This window comes from Sceloporus undulatus, chromosome 5, assembly GCF_019175285.1.
Source record: "Sceloporus undulatus isolate JIND9_A2432 ecotype Alabama chromosome 5, SceUnd_v1.1, whole genome shotgun sequence".
Lineage (NCBI taxonomy): Eukaryota > Metazoa > Chordata > Lepidosauria > Squamata > Phrynosomatidae > Sceloporus > Sceloporus undulatus.
In genome coordinates, this window is record NC_056526.1 from 127649146 (window position 1) to 127671495 (window position 22350).

The following is a 22350-nucleotide window of genomic DNA, read 5'->3' on the forward strand; positions in this document are numbered from 1 at the left end:
AGTCTAAACATAAAATTCATTTATGTTTCACATACACCTTACACATATAGCCTGAAGGTAATTTTATACATAATATTCAGGCCTTTCCTGAATAGTTCTCTGGCTATATCTAATTGCTGACCTCTGACTTCACCACAGTTATTGTATTGTTTTAAAGTATGTTTTATGTTTTAAATTCTACATTGTTTAATTATATTTTAAGGGGGGGCGGATTGAGGGTTCGGATTGTATATTTTTAATCTTGTAAACCGCCTCGATAGCATTTTGTAGAGAGGCGGGATATAAATAAATATTATTATTATTATTATTATTATTATTATTACATTTTTTAAGTTGTTCATGAAACAAAGTTTGTGTACACTGACCTTTTGAAAGCAAAGGTGTCACTGTTTCAGCCACCCATGTAGACAGTTTTGGATTTTGGAGTATTTTTGATTTTGGAATTCCAGATAAGGGATAAAGGTAAAGGTAGTCCCTTGATGTGAATGTCTAGTCATAACCGACTGTAGGGGGCTGTGCTCGTTACTAAGCCGAAGAGCCAGTATTGTCTGAAGACTACTCCGGTGGTTATGTGGCCAACATGATTGCACTGAACACTGTTACCTTCCCACCATTTGCATGCTTTCAAACTGCTAGGTTGGTAGAAGCTGGGACTAGTGACAGGAACTCACCCCATCATGCAGCACTCAGGCCTCGAACTGCCAACCTTCCAGTCACCTAATCACCAGAATTGACATCTTAACAACTAAGCCTCCGCATCCCTAGATAACGGATACTGTATAAACACTATTCTGATGCTCAGTGGTTGAATTTGATAATGCAGTGATCAAGGTAGTGAGTTCATCTAATTGACAATATACAGAAGGCAGGGTATCACTTTCATCTACTGTAGGTCTTGTATGTTATTTTTTATATTATTCATTGTAGCTTAAGTGTGCTATCATGCTCTAGATGCATATGTGAAGCTCCAGAACATTTAAGAATGTGCTGAATTTGGGGAATAAATTATTTTAAAATATATCCCCCCCCCCCCATTCCCTTCTTTTGTGTCATGTCTTTTTAGATTGTAAGCCTGAGGACAGAGAACCGTCTATTATCCCCTCTGTTGTAAGCCACCTGGATTCCCAGTGATTGGGTGGCATGTTAATAAATCTTATTATTATTATTATTATTATTATTATTATTATTATTATTATTATTATTATTATTATTTCTGTTTGCAGAACCCACATCCCCTATTTTGTTTTTGCTATGGGTTGGGATAATGGAGGTCACTGCAGCCTGTTTGGTGAAAAAAAATGGTTCATTGGTTCTCAAGTCATTTCTGGCCCAGTGGGCAAAGTCACCAGGGTATCAAAAATAAACACACAACCTCAGACCAGCAGCTTGGAGTGAGTGGCCTCTGGCCACTCCTGTCCTGGTCAGCCTCTGATTGGTGAGGACTGTGGCAACTGTATGGACCCAGGCCCAGGCCTGATCCAGGCTGCCGCCATGGTCCACAACCCAGATACCAACTTTTGTGCCAGGTCTTCCAGGTTGCGGTGTTCTCTGTGCAACCTACAGCTACTTTCAGGATGTGCATTATCTGCACACCCCACCCCCAAAGCAGCCAGAAACTGCTTTTTCCTGCCTATCTGTCTTGGGCCACTGATACAAAACTCTTCCCAAATCCCTGAGACCTTTCTCTCTCACAGGCCTCACCATGCAAGGATATATTTGTGCTTAGAGGAGGCACAAAAAAAGCAGTGGAGAAGTCCCCATACACAACCTAAATGTTATTTTGGGTCCATTTTTTAAAGAAAAATTGCAAAGCCTTTTTTTTTTTTTTTTTACTCCAGGGTCATCAAATGTCATAAAAATACCCTCCATGCCCTCTAGAGGTCCGTTTGGGATACTGAAGACAAAACATATTTTTTGCAAAAAAAATAAATATTTTTACCCCCCCCCCCCCCGATGACTCCGGAAGCAGTGAAATGTCCTCATGAGTTCTGATTGATGTCAGAGGCATGTGCTGCTCCTTAGCCTAGATCCTGAGCGGTGGTGCCTCTGCCATCCCACTATTCCATTCTTCTTGGCATCCTGATAAGTTGGGAGCAGTGTGAATGATAGTGGCAGACAGCCCTCCACTCCTCCCCAACCAGTCACAAAAGTGAATCTTTCACACATCACAGAGTACCATTTCAGCGTATAGCTCCACATATTATTCTTGGCTCTCTTTTTCTGTAGAGCAAAGTCTGCAGGAGAGGCAGGGCCTTCTGAGGGGTAGCTCCAGCCATGTTGGAACATTCTTCCAGTGGAGACCTGTTTAAAGCCAGACCCATTTGACTTCCAGAATTAAAGCCAATATGTTTTTGTTTCATTAAATATTTAATTGACTGAACTCTTTAGCTTTATACATTATAATTGTTGGGATTTCATGGTAATTTCATTTGATATTCAAAGCTGCTTTTAAAAGCTTTGATTTTTCCATTATGATTTTACTCTTTCAGAAAACAAGATAGAATTGTTGTGTTTTTTGATTACAGGAAAATGCAATGACTTCAGCAGCTGTTAATATTGTAACAGTTGATCCTGTAAACATATTTACTGGTTACACTAGTAACAAACCTTATTCAAATTAATTTTCTGGCTGTTTACACCTTTTTGATAGCTTGTAGGATGTTTTTGTATGAGTGTGTTTTGTTTTGTGTTTGTTTTAGGTTTAGGATTTAGAAAGTTTCCATAAATTATCTTTTCCATTAGTGACAGAAAATAATGTTTTGTTTTATAAACACAGTGACAGGTTTGTGCCATGTTTAATTCTGTCTTTTTTCATTGCAGGCTATTATTGTAAGTGTGCAGCTTTATTTATGGGCACACACTGTGATGTAAGTGTCAACCCATGTGCTTCCAACCCTTGCCTTTATGGTGGCACTTGCATTCCTGTCAATGATGATTTCATCTGCCAGTGCAGAGGGCTGTATACAGGCCAGAGGTATGGCTTCTTTGCTGTGGGTTAAAATAAAATGTAATCTTCATTATCATCCACCCACCGCCTTACTATGTTCTGTCTTTCCTCTGGGGTTGTATTCCTCAAGATTTGGGGGGCATATGCATGTCTATGTGGATGCACATACATGCATAGCCATGCATATGTGCACCCACTCAGACACCAGCAATCCTCTTTCTTTACTGGGAGGAAAAGAATAACATGTCTGAGGATCTCTCGGGGACAAATGAGAATCTTCTGTGCATCTCTTCTGACACTAGTCCTAATGCACATAGTTCTTCCCTTCTCTCTAACATTTGTGGGGAAAGATTAGAAGACAGTTTGTACAAAACGGAGAAGACGTTCTGCAGTTAGTGAAGACACCCAAGGTAGACTACAACTGTCTAAATCCAGCATGGCTACTAGAGTTGTAGTTCAACAAAATGCTTCTGAGCTCTGTTACAAACATGGGAGTGAACCAAACATTCGTGCTACTCAAGAGGCATCCCTTTTATTATTGAAAAAATAACTGACAATATACTTCCTCTCCTTTCCTAGGTGTCAGATTGGTCCATATTGCAAAGACAACCCATGCAAAAACAGTGGCACGTGTATTGATAGCTTAGATGGACCTGTTTGTGAATGTGAGGCAGGTTTTCATGGAGAAAGGTTGGTACTTTTGTATAGTTCATTTTTATAAAACAAGGATTATGTATATGAGATAAAATTAGTCTGTGAAAGAGGGTAAATAGATATTCTACCCGTACTTGTTTAAAATATAGCCATAAAGCTACCAAGGGACATGATTTTGACTTTGGAAATGTTTCTGGAAATATGTTTGCATAGAATTCTCAGTCAGTGGTATAGACTTACTCTTCAGTTGATAAAAGCTGTGGCAATCTTATTCTGGCTACTGACCGGGAGGGTGGGGAATCTTCTTTCACTATCCACTGCATCTGACAATAAGAATATAAGATGAGCAATGCTGGATCAGAACAAAGGTCTTAGTCAAGTATGCCCACAGTAGCCAGTTAGTTGACTGTGAAATGTCCACAAGCAGGACAGGAGTAGTGCAAACTACACTTTATGCTACCTTGCATGTCACCCCAACAAGGACAGATACATGCTTCCTGGTATTATAAGAACAATAAACCTAGTCAACCATGGCTATATTTAGTGTCTCTCTGCTAGATTAGTTCTAAAATTAAGTAATACTGTCAAAATTAGGTACAACAGCTAAAGCTTGATATTATAGATGTTTACAGATTGCCTGCTGCTTTCCACTTAACCAGAACATTTAAGGGTTCATAAGTATTTTTTAGAACAGACTGGGAGACAAATAAACAGCAATTAGCTCTCCTTTAAAGTATCTCTTTCATTTATCAACAGAAATGTACTGGATTTTTATTTTCTCTATTCTATTGTAGACAAACAGAATAGTCATTAGATTTGTAATCCTTTTTTATAATTTTATAAATGGAAGAATGCTAGCATTTTTAACAGTAACAAAGGGAACAATTTTGACCTGATAGTTTCAAACCTATTTAAATGCAGTATAATTTTCACTTGATTTTTCATAATTTAGGGTCCACTCCTTTCTATTTATTTTCTTTATATTTATAGTTTTCAGAAAATGTGACTTCCAAGTAGGGGAGGAGAAAGTGCTATACACCCATGAAAGTCAAAACTGATTGGTTTTTTGAAATGTTTTGGACTTCTGAGTGACACTGCTCATATGTGGGAGTTCTTCCCATTCTCTCTTGTTGTTGGACTGCAGTATATGTGAATTGTGAGACTGAAGTGCCTCTATTCTTCGTCTTTAAAAATGTGGTGGCTTCAGTGTAGAATCATGACCTACCCCATAATCAGATAGATCTCCTCTGAGAACAGGGTTGTGGAGTGTGTACTCTCCCTCTACCAACACTTAACATCTTAGACAATGGCAAAGAATAATGGGAATTACAGTCCAACAGCCCTAGAAAGAATTACTTAGTGGTGACACACTATCAGAACACCACATGGAAATACGGTGGACCCTTGTTATACGCTGGGGTTTGGTCTCAAGATTCTCCGTGGATAACAAAATCCGTGGATCCTCAAGTCCCATTAAATATAATGACACAGCAAAATGGTGTCCCTTATAAAAAATGGAAAATCAAAGTTTGATATTTGAAATCTATACTTCTTTTGAATATTTTCAAACCGTGGATGCTTGAATCCATGTATAAAAAATCCGTAGATAAGAAGAGCTGACTGTACAGCAAAGTTGTGAATAGTTTTGGTCCACCTTCAGGAGTCAACAGAATGCGAACCATTAACAGGAATAAAGCCCTTATTTACTGAGTACTATAAGAGCCTGCGTATCATTGTGATTTGAGTATTGAACTACTTTGGAGACTAGGGTTCAATTCCCAGCTTGGCCATGAAACATTTTGGGTGACCCTGGGCAAGTCAATGCTCTCAGCATCAGAGGAAGGCAATGGCAAACCTCTGAACAAATCTTGCCAAGAAAAGCCCATGATAGGGTCACTTTAGGGTCATCATAAGTCAGAAATGACTTGAAGACACACAACACACACACAACACAGGTGTGAAATGGATCACATCCACGGTAAATTGAGCAATATTTTATCTATGTTAACATTAGTAAATAATTCCAGAATGTCTTCTAGTTACTGAGGCCTGTAAACATTGACAGTGTGCTAAAAGGTGAATCCATAATCTGAGCCAAATAATTCCACACCAGTAGCTGTGAAAGCCTCTCCCTACCATCCACATAGCCCCCTCCCCACATTGCTAGTGCAGTTGACAGCACTTGAGAAAATTATCTTTTCTTGAGCCTACTTGTATAACAGTCTGAACAATGGTAAATACCAATCACTGGTAGGAGACTGGGTGAAAGCTTCTAATCTTCCTACACACACACACACACACACACACACACACACACACACACACTGGCCATAGCATCATCAAACTATTGAGAATGAAGAAGGTATTATCACTGAGGAAGAGGGCTGGGTAGGATAGTATGACCAAGTTCAGTTAGAATTGGCCTGGAAGCTATTTCTAATCTCCTGGCCCCACCAAAATATCTGGCCGTATTTCAAAGCCAGTCTTCGTAAGCTAGTGAGAGCTTACTCATTGATGTTCATTCTGTCAAATAGTGTTATACTTCCTACACACTTGTCCCTTAGGAGTGCTAGTCATGTCTCTGGGAGCTGAAGTGACAACTGTGGTCTCATACCCCTTCTTCAGAACGGATTTTTAATGCAGTTATCCATACAGTGATAACTTGTTTGTTTCAAGTACTCCATTGTGTTCCATGTGGGTCTTCATTTGAAGCTTGATTGGAAACTGTAATTTTGAAGTAGGATATTAAGATACTGAGACTGAGCTGATTTGACATATCTTACCCATTTTAAAACAACTACACTGACTCCTATATCATATCCACAGATCAGTTCAAAATACTGATTTCAATCCTAAGTGGTCTTAAAAGTAGTATAAGTTTGCCTTAAATACTAAGATCATAATCAGAGACTATTTTCTATGCTCCTTTGGTTGGTGATCAGCAAAACCTTTCAGTTCTTTGCAGAAACGTCCATCCTGTTCTTCAAACTTTCTAGCCAGTATCTTTCTATCACTTCCTTTAAGCACCAGGTGAAGTCCTTTTTATTTTCCCATGATATATATATATAATATATATCATAATGATAATATATATATATCATATATAGTACAATGACCTAATCAGCAAGAATGTGTTGGTGTAAGAAGATTATATTCTTACACCAACACATTCTTGCTGATTAGGTCATTGTGATGGTTTGTTTATATTGGTTGTTCTAAATGTTTTGTCAAGTGCTCTGGGAGACTTTTGGCTGAAAAATGTATATTTTTCAGCCAAATAAATAAAGATTTGCTATCTCTCTTCCCCATTAAAAAGAAAACTGATACATCATTCAGCAGTGCTAAATAGTGTATGAACAACACTAATGGTCCCCATTTGCTGCAATGAAGCTACCGTTTTTCATCAGCATCTATTGTCTTATTACAATAAATGAAAATTCCTGATTGATATAAAATAATTAAAAGTATTTAATGGAAAGATACCCTATATATATATATATATTGGCTGGCAGTGTTAAAGTGTTAACATAAATGATACATACTTTCTTATAAACACATATCCTATCTCTGATCACCAGTAAGAGAAAGATTTATGTTAGCACTAGGAAACTAGTACTGCTATTACTGTTACTTCCTCCCCCTTCCCCCCCCCCCCCCACACACACACACTTAATATTTCTCTCCAGTTTTTCCTCTCTACCTAAAGATCTGCTTGTGCAGAGAAAGGTCACTCTTAGAGTCATCTGAACCAATCTTGTTCAGAAGGTGTTTGATCTTAAGGCTCACATAAAGTCAGGATAAGGGTCTTATGTGACCCTCTGGCCAAAGGTTGACTACTCTTGAGTTATAAAAGGAAAATTAGTTAGGCTGGGGAAAAAATTCTCATTAAATTTACTTGGTTATCTTAAATCCATCATGTTTTTAGTCTAATTTCTTTCTTGGAAGTGTTGTAAGGATAAAAGAAACAGGAGACCTGGACTAAATTCTGTTGTTAGGTCTGATTACAGTAGATTCACTGAATCATGTAGATACCTACATTTTGACTACAGTCGACCTAGAGATTGGTTGATTGGGTTTTCTCTAGATGGGACTAACAACAGAGTGCTAGCTAAATATGTGCTGCCTTGTGGCCTTTGGAGGATGTGCCAGATAAAAATGTATGCAATTAAAATGAAGTCTTTAACAATAAGGAATTAAATTGGCACATGAATTTCCAAATGAAAATAATTTGTGCTGATTTTTTTTACCAGAAACAGTCTGTGTCATTCACTCATTCTGTTTATTGATCAACATGTGACTATGTAATATGGTTATACATTGTGTCAATAGTCACTGTCATTCATCCCTTAATGTCTCTTATAGGTGCTTGACCGACGTTGATGAGTGCGTAGACAACCCATGTCAGAATGGTGCTCTCTGTGAGAATACGTATGGGGCCTATCACTGTAACTGTAGCCATGGATTTGGAGGGAAGCATTGTGCTGAGGTTCTTAACAAATACATTTCAACCTCATGGAACATTAGCTTAGGAGAATTCATTGGCATTCTCATCTTCATAGCAGGAGTCTTCATACTGGTTGGGATTTTTGTTTTCTGCCGCCGAGTAATCAGGAAGAAGAAGAAAAGCCAGCCCGAACCTGAGGACAAACATCTGGGAACAACAACAGCATTCTTGCAAAGACCATATTTTGATGCAAAACTGAATAAGAACATTTATTCTGACATTCCACCTCAGGTGCCTGTTCGTCCTATTTCGTATACTCCAAGCATTCCAAGTGATTCAAGGAACAACTTGGACAGGAATTCCTTTGAAGGTTCCACTATTCCAGAACATCCAGAGTTTACTACTTTTAATCCAGATTCTGTTCATGGCCACAGGAAAGCAGTAGCTGTCTGCAGTGTAGCCCCTAATTTACCTCCCCCTCCTCCATCCAATTCACCATCCGACAGTGACTCGATACAGAAGCCTAGCTGGGACTTTGACTATGACGGTAAGCTGCCATCTGTCTTTTGTACTGGAAATATTTTGCTAAAAGGAGCATGTTGAGAGCCTTTGCTTTGAAGTAGGTAGTGCGGATTTCTGAGTTTAAAATAAGGAGTCATTACTAGTCATTTAGCATTCAAACCAGACATCAAGTTTATACATTGAAAAAAACATATACAGCAAATGAATGGCTCCTAAGGGCCTGTGAGTTTCTATAGTTCAGGTTCAAGGCATGGGCCCCAAACAGATTGACCAAATAAAGCAGCTTCCAGCTGTTTTTGGGCGTGGTGTTTAAATGATTTAGAAGATTTTCATACCAGGCAGAAGCGCTGGTAAATCATCCTTCAAACATTGAGGAAGCACCCATTGCGCTTCCTCATCATCATGGAATTGTTGGCTCCCTCTAGCGTCGGTGAATTGTTCCAAGAGAGAGAATTTCCTTTGAACCGAAACTTTGCCATCTCCTTGAACAATTCACCGATGCTAGAAGGAGCCGACGATTCCATGACGATGAGGAAGTGCACCAGGCACTTCCTCAGCGTTTGAAAGTTGATTTACTAGCGCTTCTGCCTGGTATGAAGCTCTTCAGTATCTGCTCCTGCTGGCTGCTGGCTCTGGGACCGTGGTGGTGGCTTGCTTTGAGAGTGAGCTTTTCAGTCACCGTGGTCCCGGGCTGATCATGGCTGGAACAGCCAGAAGCCACTCCTTGCTGCCCATCTGCTTCAGTAAAAACATTCTGTAATCAATCATCTTATTGTATGGAAAAGAAGAAGGAGCTTACTGATGCATGATGACAAGCATGCTGGTCTTTGTTGCTGCCTTTTGGAGTGTGGAAGACTAGACATAGCCCAGTCACAGTGAAAATTCTAGAAGAAATATAATTCAGTTTGAGGCAGGGGAAATATGTGCCATCAGGTTAAAAGAAAAAGAAAAGAATCTAGTGGCATTTTAAAGACTAGCAAATTTTATTTGGCATAAGTATTTGTGGACTTTCACCCACTGTCTTAGGTGCAAAGAGTGTAACCTAAATCGACACATATTTATGCATATGCTAATGTTGGTGAAGAATGTGGGAGAGAAAAATGCTGAAAGTACAGGCATTGATATTTTACCCTCACAATATGTCTTTAAGGAAATCTGTTCCCTGTGGTATACACAGTGAGGTTTCACATCAAAAGAAAATAAAAAGCTATCTTTTCCCATTATTACACTTTAAAGCCAGTGATCAGCCCGCCCACTCACACTGGTGGCAGTGAGTGTCATTTGGTCAACTTCAGGTTGAGAAATGGAAGTCTGCTGTGAACTCTCTAAAGCTAAGTGGCACAGCAGTCAAAATAATGTGTTGGAGACAGGGAATGATCCCTTTATTTTCTTTTTTTCATAGTTCCCCCCCCACCCACACACACACACATATGCCCTAAGAAATTAGAGCAACACAACACAACTCTTGAGTAATAGTGGTGATTAAAATCCTGAAGAATAAGTGTGATGTTAATGCAGCATTTTGTCACAGGTTGCACGTCGTCAGCTGGTTAAAAGAATCCTAGTTAAATTTTGTTAGGTATTCATATTTCATAGTCTTGTTCAGTTTTTACTACTACTAATATTATTACCCTTTTCTTTTTTTAGCTAAAGTTGTAGATCTGGATTCCTGCCTGTCAAAGAAGCCCTTGGAAGAGAAGGTTTCTCAGCCTTATAGTGCTAGAGAGAGCATGTCTGAAGTCCAGTCCCTTAGTTCGTTCCAGTCAGAGTCATGTGATGATAATGGTAGGTAGAAAACAAATGGTTGCTGCTCTCTTCCTCTGTTTATCACCACATTGGAAACTTATTTCTTGTACAACCTCTATCAAAAGACATATGTTCATTTTGAAAGTGCATGTTGCAAATGTCATAGACTGACTCTATAAAGCATTTAAGCACTCATTGAATTTAATATTTGATATGAAGTAATTATATTCATATAATAATATTCCTTTGTAAAATAGTTCCAGTGGGGTATAAATATTAGACTTTGGAATGTTAGTGGAGCTTAAAAATGTCTAAAATTGGATTACAGCTTTATTTGTTTCCTCTTTTTTTCCCTCTTGCTGCTGCCTCAGCTCCCATATGGATCAGAGCAGTACTGAGTGAAAGCAGAGTATGAGGGACTTGCTTGTAAGTCTGATTATCTTAGTAATGAAGGAAGTTCATCCAATAGGGCTTTGATTGTAACTGTGTTGCTGCCTAACTTATGCCACAATAAGGAGCAAGTTTATGCCAAATCTACATATGGAAGACATTCCCACTTCACAGAATCATGTCTAAAGTTCTGTAATCAGTAAAAGGGAAACCATTCTAAAATTGACCCTGTCCTATGTGAATTTGCTTTCGTTAGGTTATTGTTCCACTGAAATTACCGCATTTCTATTTTTGTTTATAACATTTAGGAAAATAATTGGAAATGATTTAAAAGGCACACAGTATTTTTTTATTATAACATATCGTGTCAACTGATTTCAGGGTATGAATTTATTTGTGATACCCACTTTAAACTTCCTTTTATTACTTAACCCAAAAAAAAGACTAAGTTTCATCAATCACCAGCACTTTCAATTAAGTTTGTGTAATGTGTGTATGTATTTGTGGTTTTTAGTACGTGGTGAAATGAACTTTTTTATTTAAAAAGCTGTAGAATAAAAGGGTGTGTTTAGAAACATGTTTAACTTAAACTAGTGTGTGTTGTTCTCTTCTCTATGGCTAGTTGCAATTTCCAAATTTGTCACTACAATATAAACAAACAAAACAAACAAGCTTCATTTATATACTGCTTCATACCGCCTAAGCAGTGTCTAAGCGGTTTACAACTGTAAGCTAATTTGTCCCCAACAATCTGGGTACTCATTTTAGCAACCTCGGAAGGATGCAAGCCTGAGTCGTGATATAGTGTGAAAAGTAAGGAATACAAATGGTAAATGTCATAATAGAAGATCATAGTTAGGGATACTATGTGGCCCTAAACATATACTTACCTGATAAACATCTCTGTTCAGCTAACTGAATTGTTTTTAACTAGAGAAATGTAGCCAATCATTTGGCTGAATATTTCATAGCCTTCTCCCTTCACTACAGCTTTATTTTCTTACTAACAACTCCCCTGCCTGTCAATCTGTGTTGCTTACCTACCTCTTTTCATCTTTCACAGTTCCACCAGTAATATACCAACCTTCCTTATCTCTAACTTATATGTGAAATTTTGTTTCATTTTGTGCTTAGCCTCTCCATCCTTCATTTCCTTACTTTCTTTCCCTCATTCTCTACTATGGCCAGTATTTGTCATGTCTGCTGTATTAACTAGTTCCAGCTACAAATACTTTACTCTTCCTCTTTTCACATACCCTCAGCCATGCCCTGTAAAAATGGCATTGGTCTCATCTTCTAAATGACTCCAATTCCTCTTATTCCCATGATCCACAGCTTGGGAACATTTTTTGGTTGGGGTGGGGGAATTCCAGTTCCAGGATTGTGGCCAATGCTGGCTGGGGAATTCTGGGAATTGTATTCCAGGAGGTAAATTCCAAGCTCTATAATATCTGTTACAGGGTTGTTTTTATGTCCTTCTCCTATCCTTTTCTTATATCCCAGTATCTCAGTCCACTGCTGTGCTGTGCATACTTCCTTTCTCACTTCTTACCAACCCTCAGTACAGACTTCTTGTAAGACTTTCCCAGCACTCAGCAATAGCACCCAGATCCACCTTTGGTCTCACTTGCAAAGAAGCCAGATCATTTGCTAGCATGCCATTATATTTTTCAGTAACTTTTACAAGTTAGACTATTTGTGAACATCCCATGCAATGACCTAGAATGGTGGGGTAGGTGCTCACAGGGGAGTAAGCATGAGCATTAAGGAGACATACATTTCCAAAGCAGAAGCCATTTATGGAGTTGATATGAAATTTTCCAGTTTCAGCAGAGACTGAACCTTTAAGCTAGAATTTGTTTAAAATCAGTAGACCTGAAGGTGATTTATGCAAACATGCCTGAAGGCTACCCCATACTTTGAGTTTCATAAAATAGTAAAATGCCTAGGCAGTGTATCAGTTGGTGAATGATGCATGCCCATTCGAGTGAATCTTTTCCTTCACAAACTTCACAGCCAAGGAAAGAGTAGGACCAGGCACTTGTCGAAAAGCAGTCATTTAAATCCATGTTTGCCTTTCATAATTGAGACAGTGCACGTGTACTGTGGGGCCTCCACATTTGCTAGAGACACAGTACCCCTATGAAAGTGGGAAAATCACAAATAAAGAACCACTAGTTATTTTTTTAAAAACCAGAAAGAACCTCTCTCTAGGAACATCTGCCAGAAGGTGACCACAGAATTCTGCTGGGGAACCTACACATGCCTAGTGACTCTCTGGGTCTTCCAGCACAATCTCTGGTGGAAGTTGGCCACAGAGTCAGGCTGGAGGACTGGAATCCACAAATAATTAAATCCGTAAAAGTTGAAGCTGCAAATGTGGAGGGCAGACTTACTTTGCACTTTGTGCATGTGAATATCCTGCACTATTCAATTCACCTGTTGACTTACAGCTATCCCATTAATTTCATAAGGTTTTTCTAAGGCAAAGAATACTCAGAGGTGGTCTTGCCAGTTCCTTCCTCTGAAATATAGCCTACAGCACCTGGTATTTATTGGTGGCCTCCCATGCAAGTACTAACCAGGGCTGGCTCTGCTTTTTATCCATTCCCAGGTACTAAAGTGTGAATGACCCTAGCAGCGGCTAAAATGTATGTGCATGTTCATTTTTACAACCCATTTGTGCTTCTAATGACCTTTGTAAAATATCTGGGTAGATAGGAGTGCCTGTAGATGTTTATGGACTCCAAAGTGTATTAATCAGAGCAAAACGATAATTATTTTGAATATATCTGTCTAGTTAAAACAGCGTTACTGGTACCAGTGTCTGGTTGCCCATGTAAAGAATACATGCTTATTGCCAACTGAAATATTTCAAATATTACATGTACAGCTAATTGTTGAATACTTTGTGGTTATTGATATGTTGTTATATGCTGTCTGAAACTGCTGCTAATCATAGGTTTCTTTTTTTGATTTGCTCCTTCTATACTTTTTGCAAGCTTCCCTAGTGACTGTAATACACCTTGTCAATGCTGTTGTTGACTCGGTGGGAAAAGAAGGTATATAGTTTTCACTTTTATTTACTGCCTGGGCAGAACACTGCATGTGTTTGTCTTGTAATATATGATAAAAAATTTGTGTTATATATTATTTTATGCATTTTTATTAGAAATGGCCTTATGTACTCAGTTTGCATTATATAGTTATAAATACAGATGTCTTAAAGATGTGCCTCTTACACCTCTGCTTGTAAGAGGCATGTCTTTACACATATGTGCACAAGGATCACCAAGTGACATTGTATATTAGCATGTTCACAGCGATACTGAGCCCTGCCCAGAAGAAACATGTTATGTTAGCTCCATTGAAATGAATGATGTAAAGCCACGCAGTAGTGGAACTGTCATTTAGGTTAGAGGGGTTTATGTAGTAAAAGACAGTTAAGGAATTCCCTTCGCGACCTTAGCTATTTTTCAAATAATCATGTTTCTACATGAGTATAAAACACACTGCCCTGCCCCCTCTACTCCCAACACCCTAACTTTACCAGAAATGGTTTGAAAAAAAGTTGGAGCCAAATATGGCTAATAAGAAAAGCCTGGTTAAACAAGGCTTGAAACTTCATGTCCCTCTGTAGTCCTGTTCAGCATTCTTGCAGCTCCTTTTCAGACCTTCTTGTCAATTTGGGGAGGTCAGGAATGGAATGAAGTGGCAGGGTTACAACCCAATCACTGTAACACCTTTCAGCTAAACACAGCTCACTAGCCTACCACAACTGATTCTGGATTAGGACTTCCTTGAGACCAAATACTGATTCAGAATATCTCAGATGTGCACCAGATGGTTTGGGGAAATTCTCTGTCTCTCCTATGTGAAAAACAGTAATCTATATTAAAAGGTCATCTGATTATTGCAGTGCAGTTCTTCACCACTACCCTTACATATGTCTCAAGAATGTCTGGGAGTTACCATTCAGATCCTAAAGCATACAGTCGAAAGATGAATCAGATGGAGATTCCAAAATAATATCTACCCTGAGATGTGCAGCATGCAATACCAGCTTTTTCTTAGTTTTTTGAAAATTAGAATTTTAATATACTGTATCTTTGAAGCCTTTCCTAATCCTAAATTATCTGGTATATGGGACACCCAAAAGCCCCAGAACAATTAGGAAGCACAATTTGAATTGTACCCACATTGGTCTTAGAAACCAGAGTGGAAAGAATGCAGTTCAGTTAAAGATAGTAGATAGAGGCAGAAAGTTGATAAAACTGGTAATATGCCAGTGCATTAAAACTGTTGAAAAATTATTTTTTCTTAAACAGCTGGCTAACTAAATGAGTACAGTTTCAGAGCTGGTGTGGCCCAGTGATTGAGCCCTAAGCTGCCAAGTCACTGCTTTAAATGCAATTAATTTACTGGAGGAATACCAATAAAGGTAATAATAATATGATTTAATATACAAGATTTATAAAGATTACTGAATGTAATCCTTACGAATACACTCAGGGAGCATTACCTAGAAACAGCAGCAATAACTGTGACCTTGTCTGAAGTATACAAAATAGAAAGTAGATCAATATCATCGTTAAATTTTGTTTCCTTCTTAAAATCCTGCAGAGTGTCTCATTAATTCCCAGTGCATCTAGATGTTTTGTTTATACTAAGTTCCTACCTTAAAGCAGGGTGGTTGGTGGGAGAACATATATTTTTATCTTTCTATCTTCCATCAATGCTACAAAAACTAGTCTAGTCAGTTGAAATAAATGTTGCTTCAATCCATTTCTTCGCATACAACATTCTATATCTGTATTAATAAGTTGGGAGTTACAACCACATACTGTGGGGTTGCTTTGTTACAGCTGCTTAAAATCATCTAAACTCTGTATGGACAACTAACAGTTAAGATTTTCCATTTCCCTGAGTATTTTAGGTGGTTGCAAGTAGATAGCAATGCTTGATGGGGCATGTGACCAAATCCTATAAGTGATCACTGTGGATTTCATTAGGGCAGGACTGGGTAACTGTGGCCCTCCAGATGTTGTTAGACTGCATAATCCCTCACTTTTGGCTATGCTGGCTACAGAGGCTGAGGCTTGTTATTCAACAATAGTTTAATTGCAGACAGCAGTTTCCCAGCCTGGGTTATCATCAGTATGTGGTACTTCTTAAGCAGCCACCATACATAGCTGTCTGTCCAAACAGGGATTGCTGGATCTTGATTCATTATTCCACCAACATCAAGCTGGATAAAGCACATAGTTATAAAACGCATGGCAGGGGGAACCACAGGGAAATGAAGGTATGGTACACAAAGTATGCTTCCGTTCTGCATGCTTACATTGGATTTTAGTTGCAATAAGGCATTTCTAAAAGCATAAATCACAAAGAGATATGAAGATGGTTCCTAGCAAACCTATAACATAGAGCAGCCGTTCCCAGCCTGTGCTCTGTAGAGCCCTTAGATCTATGTGAGACGAAAAGGTTGGGAAGATAGTTCCTATAGAATCTATAACAGAGATTGATAGCAGACTCATTCTGTGAATCTGTAGGTAGCTAAATTTCATAGATTCATAGATTAATTGTACCCTTAAGGGGGGAGGTTTCTGAAGGATGCAGTGAGCCTCAAGGTTTAACACAACAGTATGCCCCCCCTTATCCCCAAAGACAAAAAAAAACCCTCTGCAGTAAAAAAGGAAGATGTTAAAAAACTGTTTAACATGGGAAGCATGTCATAATGGGTGAGTCCTATAAAGAGCATATAGAACCAAAGCCATAGGGGGAAGAGTATCCAGATGCTGCACACAAGGGCTCAATATACTTACACACCAAACACATAGAGATTCTCCCACCAATTAGGTTTAATTAAAAAAAAACCTTCCATTGTTACTAATGGCAAACATGCCATGCCTTAATTGCTATGCAGAGGGAGAGTTTTGAGAAGTATCCCAGTGCAGTGCTTAAAACTTCTTTCCCAGCTGCCTCCATCCAATCGTGCCTCACGCTGGCTACATACACACTACAGTTAGGTTTGAAAGCAGATGCCAGTGACTTAGAGGCGGGGAAACTGTTCACTTGACTGCAGTTTATTGGCAAGTTCCTGCAGACCTCATCTGATCAGCCGCCAGTTACCCATACCTGCTGTAATACATACTATTTCTGCAATCCATTTAGCTATTTTTTGTGCAGAATTCTAGAATGGGCCATAAAAAATACAGGCATAAAACTATATTGCATAAGTCCAACTCAGTCAAGAGCAGATGCACTTTTGTTACTTTCTGAGATCATTCATCATGACATGTTTTTGTTTTGTTTTTTGAACTGTGTGGAGTTTCAGATAATAGTCCAAAGGGTCTCTTCAGATCTCAGCTTTAAACTCTAGCCTTTCTCTCTTAGCTGGAACAGGCAAAAGTAGAGGTGTGTTTTTACGTCATGCCATTACCACCACATATGTTAATACTGTTTGGAGGCCTTCAGGGATTTTTTTAATGATTTGGTTCCTAACTGCACCTATTTTCTTCCCTCTCTCTTTACTTTGCCATCTAAAGAGTCTTTTGCTGTTCCTGACCTGAGCAATTCAAGAGGTGACTTCTGCATGTAGTTGTTCATTGACATTCACTGAATGGTTCCTGTTAATATTTGCTCCCAACACTAACCTGCCCTTGGTTGTTTGCTGAATGTGTTTGTACAGTAATTTCTTCAGTTTACCAGATATTAAACTTGTTTTGTAGTGCTATAGATTTCCTAAGCTATCACAAAATTAAGATGCTTGATGTAACACAGTGATGTGTTTTACCACTCAAACAAGTTGTATTTTTGTTTCCAGTGCAATACTTGTTCTACAATTCAAAGCAATATTACAACTTGTGCATGATAAGATTACTACTTTTCTGAGATTTTGGTTTCACATTTGAATGCTTGAATGTCTTTACTAATAGACTTTATTTTTTAAAAGCCCAAATACCCAATAATATTTTAATAGTAAAAATTACTTGTTGAGCTGATGGGCAATAATTAGTGACAAACCAATAAATGTTCTTGATAATTTACCAATTGGAGAACCCTGAATTTATATTGTCCCTAATCCAGAAAACTTAATGTGCTTTAAAAATAGAGGTAGGCCGAGCAGTATGTTTCCATTCCTTTTCAGTTTTGTATGTGCTCAATCTGCTTCATTTCTATTTGGTCCAGTGAATTTGTTTTTAAAAATCCACATCTAACTTAAATGCATTTACCTGAAAATACACATTTTCCCTAAAATGTGTATTTTTATTCATTTTTTAACAGACCAAAATTCTTTATCACAGAATTCAGTAAAGTGTACAGTCTGAGCAAGGACTGTGTTCCACTCTACCAGTGAAACAGAAAAGTGGAATTAAATTGGTTCACTATAAAAATGCAGATCAAATAAAATCCTCCAGGATTCCTGTTTTAAACTCATTGAAATCAGTGAACCAAGTTTATTAGTTACCCTATTCCCATTGATGCTAATGGTCAAATCCTGCAGTTCTGGCCCCTGAATAAACACCATTGGTGTGATTATTGTTAGATCAAGTCAGACCTCATTTTTCTTGTAGTTGGGGTCACAATGTACATTCAGAGCACAAAATGTTTTAGTAATTGGCTGCCACATACTTTGTTATTTTTATTCTCATCCAAGTCAGCTCTAACCTACAACAACCTTATCACAAGGTTTTCTTGGCAAGATATATTCAGACGAGGTTTACCATTGCCTTCAGCTTTGGCTGACAGAATAGGATTTGTCCAAGGTCACCCAGTGGGTTTCCATGGCTGAACAGGAATACCAATCCTGGTCTCCCACAGCCCTAGTCCAACACTCAAACCACTCCCATATGCTGGCTCCCTGCTGTGCACTAGCAGTAGTTATTTAATGAGAACAAGAGAGACTGTTTTACACTTTGTGTAAAATATAGAATGATTTTCTGCCATTGTGTATCAGCTCATTCCTTAGGGTGGCCTATAGCTCCTCTTAATTTAGGGTGAGGTATGTTGAAATTATAGCCAATCTATGAATAATAAACTATCTATTGCATGGCACACTGTGAACTTGTGGTTGTAACACTGAATGCTTTTGTTAACGGGGGAGAGGCATCATTAGACTACTCCAATTATGCTTTTCCTCTAATCATTGATGGTTGTCTTGTCCTTTGTGCAGTGTATTGGTGTTTCCCTCTGGTTTTATGATTGTCCCATGGCCTGGGTATTGAAACCCATTCTTGTTTCTGCTTTACAGGATATCACTGGGATACATCTGACTGGATGCCAAATGTCCAACTGCCTGGCATACAGGAGTATCCAAATTATGAAGTGATTGAAGAGCCAGCACCCCTGTATACAGATCCAAACTCCATCGATGCAGACTATTACCCTGGAGGTTATGACATCGAGAGTGACTTCCCACCTCCTCCAGATGACTTCCCAGTGCCTGACGACCTTCCACCGCTACCACCTGAATACAGTGATCAGTTTGACTCAATACAGCAGTCCAGGGACATGTCTACTATGGGTAGCTTGGGATCCTCTTCAAGGAGCAGGCAAAGGTTCAACCTCAACCAGTATCTTCCCCATCACTATCCTTCAGACATGTCGGAACCTCAGAACACAGCCAATGGAGTCTCCAGTAATTATAAAGAACCATACGATCCTTATGCTGTAGGATACAGTAGAGACTTTGAAGCACCCCCTGTAGACAACATGTCCATGTCTGTGTACGCTTCCACAGCTTCGTGTTCCGATGTGTCGGCATGCTGTGAAATGGAGTCTGAGGTCATGATGAGTGACTATGAGAGTGGAGATGATGGACATTTTGAAGAGGTGATCATTCCGCCACTCGATCCTCAGCAGCACACAGAAGTCTGACACTCTTCCTCGTTAAAAGTGCCTGGATGTTAATGAACTTAAAAATTAAAGGATTCTAGAGAAATCTTGGAGAGCTTATTTTTTTTCCCCTTGGCAGTGCTTGAGCGCTTTTCTTTCAGTGAGCTAAAACTGGCATGGCTGCACTGGATCATATGGTTCATTTCAATGTATTAACCAATCCTCCATTTTCTGACCTCCTGCAGTTTGACTGGTCACAGGTCTCCCACTGGCTGTGCCACCCCTCCCCCAGTGTTTTTTGTACCTACATTGTCTATGTTAAAGAAAGAAAGCAAAAACACATACCACTTTGTCATTTTAGCATGATAAATGTATTTATATCATTCGAGAACAAATCATTTTTATCTTATCTCTTTGTAAATTTTATGTACAGTTTTGATTTCATTAATTTTAATTAGATTTTTGTAGATAATTTCCATTTGATTTCCACTGATTTTAGTGGTGTTTAGTGTGCCATTAAACCAAACCCACTTCCTCCTCCCCTGGGTTTATATTACATTCAGGAATTCGCTGTATTTCTGTTCCTTCTCACAAATGTTTAACATTTCATTTATGGACTTCAGTGTAACCCTGCATTTCCAAGTGTACATAATTTCCACTTGTAAAAGACATCAGATGTTTTCCCAGCAAGAAACAGAAAAATGTCCTACATAGGTTTGTGTACTCTAGAACAGTAAACATTTTTTTCCTTTCATGAAAAGTGTGTTGGGAGCCCACTGCATACCTGTTTAGAACCAAAACCACTTGGCACAGTTTTTATAGTGTCTGTATATTTGTGATGCAACGGTCTTGTAAAGGTTTTTACTGAAATCTACCATTAGCCAGTCTTTCTTACTGACAATAAATTATTAATAAAATACTCAAGCTTTGGTTACTCTATCAATCTCCTATCTAAAATATGGGTCTAATATTGCAGACATGCAACTTGCTGTTTGCTACTAAAAATGATACTTAAACTGCATTTTACATATCCACTAGATGGCACTGTGAGCCTACTTATTTAAAGTCCAAAAACATTGGTCTGGATAACACAAATAAAAGGAATGGATGTCATATTTAAGAATGAGCATAACATTGCAGTTCTCCTTTTTTAATGCTCTGATTTTGCACTATGGTAAATTGTTTTATGTTTTCTTTACAGAGCATAACTCTATGCATCATTTATTTGGAAGATGTCCAAAATGTTGCTGACATAAATGGTTCCTGGAAACATATTATTGTTTTTGATCATTGCCAGTTCATTTCAGGTTTGCATTTAGTACTTGTAATGCTGTTGTATATTTAGAAGGTAAAGAGTAGCAGTGTCATTGAAATCTTAGTAGAAACTTAATCATGTTTATTGTTCACATAATAGTGTAAGTACCTAATAAGTTGTAAGATTTTCTGTCCAAGTAAGTGTTCCCATCTCAGGATGGGACACATTATGCATTTGCTGGGGTATTCACTCTTCCATTATAGAACATAATGCTAGCTTTGAAGCGTAAGCACTTTATAGTAATCTTAACATAATTGCACAGCTTCATTACCAACTAGCTTTCCAGTTCATTTAAAAACATACATGCTGCAATATGTTGTCAGTCTCTTCCACTTAAAGAGTGGCTAAATGCCATTAAGATAATATGCACTATGCATCTTGTAGAATCATTTTGACAGTAGCTTATCTGATACAACTACCTTTTGCCAAAAGAAGAGTATATGGCTTACCGAGATTTCAAAACTCTAGAACAAAAATGATTGACAGCCCTGACTGAGTTCTTTGACCTGCAGTTCAAAGAACCGTGCAAGTAATAATACATACCAAACAACATCTGGACTCTTAAACAGTATAACAGGAAATAACAGTAATATACAATTCCATTAACATTACACCCAAACCTCACACCCAAACCTCACCAACACTTCCTGGAACATAAAGTTTAAAAATTATTTTTTTAAAAAAAATATTTTTAATGCTGGCTATTAGCAATGAGGATGTGAATATATTCACACAGCTAAATCAGATTGTTAATTTGCTGAATCACATTAATTCAGTCTGATATGTAAGTTTTTACTTAAACCATGAAATGGCATGGGGTTCATCATCATTGACCTCTAGGAGCACATTTTAATAGATCCTTAAAAAGGCTTTTTGTGTCTTTTTAGATATATGCCATAATGATGGCTGAGGGTGGGGGATCCAACATGCCTGGAAACTGTCAAGAAATCCTAATACATAGGATCTCTTCTTACAATCCGTTGAATTACATTTGCTTATTGATTTGCATCTCTTTTTCTTTCAGTCATCACCAACATGTGCACTTCACTCATCCTAAAAACACCTTGTTTGTTAAAGGTTTGTTGAGAAGCAAGTTTTCTGGTTAGTGGACATTGCAAGTACAGCAGCAGATGGATCAGTCATTAAATCAAAGGTGTAAGACTCTTAACCAGAAATGTCTTGAGCATATCTGCGATTAAGCAGAATATTTTCACCTATAACTGAATCATTTCTGCCACTTCATTTATAGTCAATAAACATAGGTGTGTTACAGACCGCCCAAAATGTTGCTGCGTCTGGGAACCACAGTGTCCAAACTGCACAGTTCCCGGGCGCAGCAAGAAAAGTGCCAAAATGGCGCTTCTTTCTGCGGCCCAGAAGTGGCGCCGTGAGGTGCTAGTTGCGCACTCGCGGTGTCACTTCTGCCGTGTGATGTCTGGACACTACATGTCCATGACGTCAAAATGGCGGCCCTCGTGTGGATGGGTGTCG

General features: G+C 38.5%; 1 protein-coding gene across 1 annotated transcript in view; it reads left to right on the forward strand.

Annotated features, from left to right (window-relative positions):
* The window catches only part of FAT1 (FAT atypical cadherin 1), a 144555-nt gene extending 124092 nt beyond the window's left edge, over positions 1-20463 (forward strand). The window contains exons 25-29 of the mRNA XM_042467151.1: positions 2821-2974; positions 3527-3637; positions 7964-8592; positions 10215-10352; positions 18961-20463. Coding sequence (XP_042323085.1) covers positions 2821-2974; positions 3527-3637; positions 7964-8592; positions 10215-10352; positions 18961-19586 — 1658 coding nt within the window. The 3' untranslated portion in view covers positions 19587-20463. The remainder of the gene's footprint in view (positions 1-2820; positions 2975-3526; positions 3638-7963; positions 8593-10214; positions 10353-18960) is intronic.
* Positions 20464-22350: the final 1887 nt, after the last annotated feature.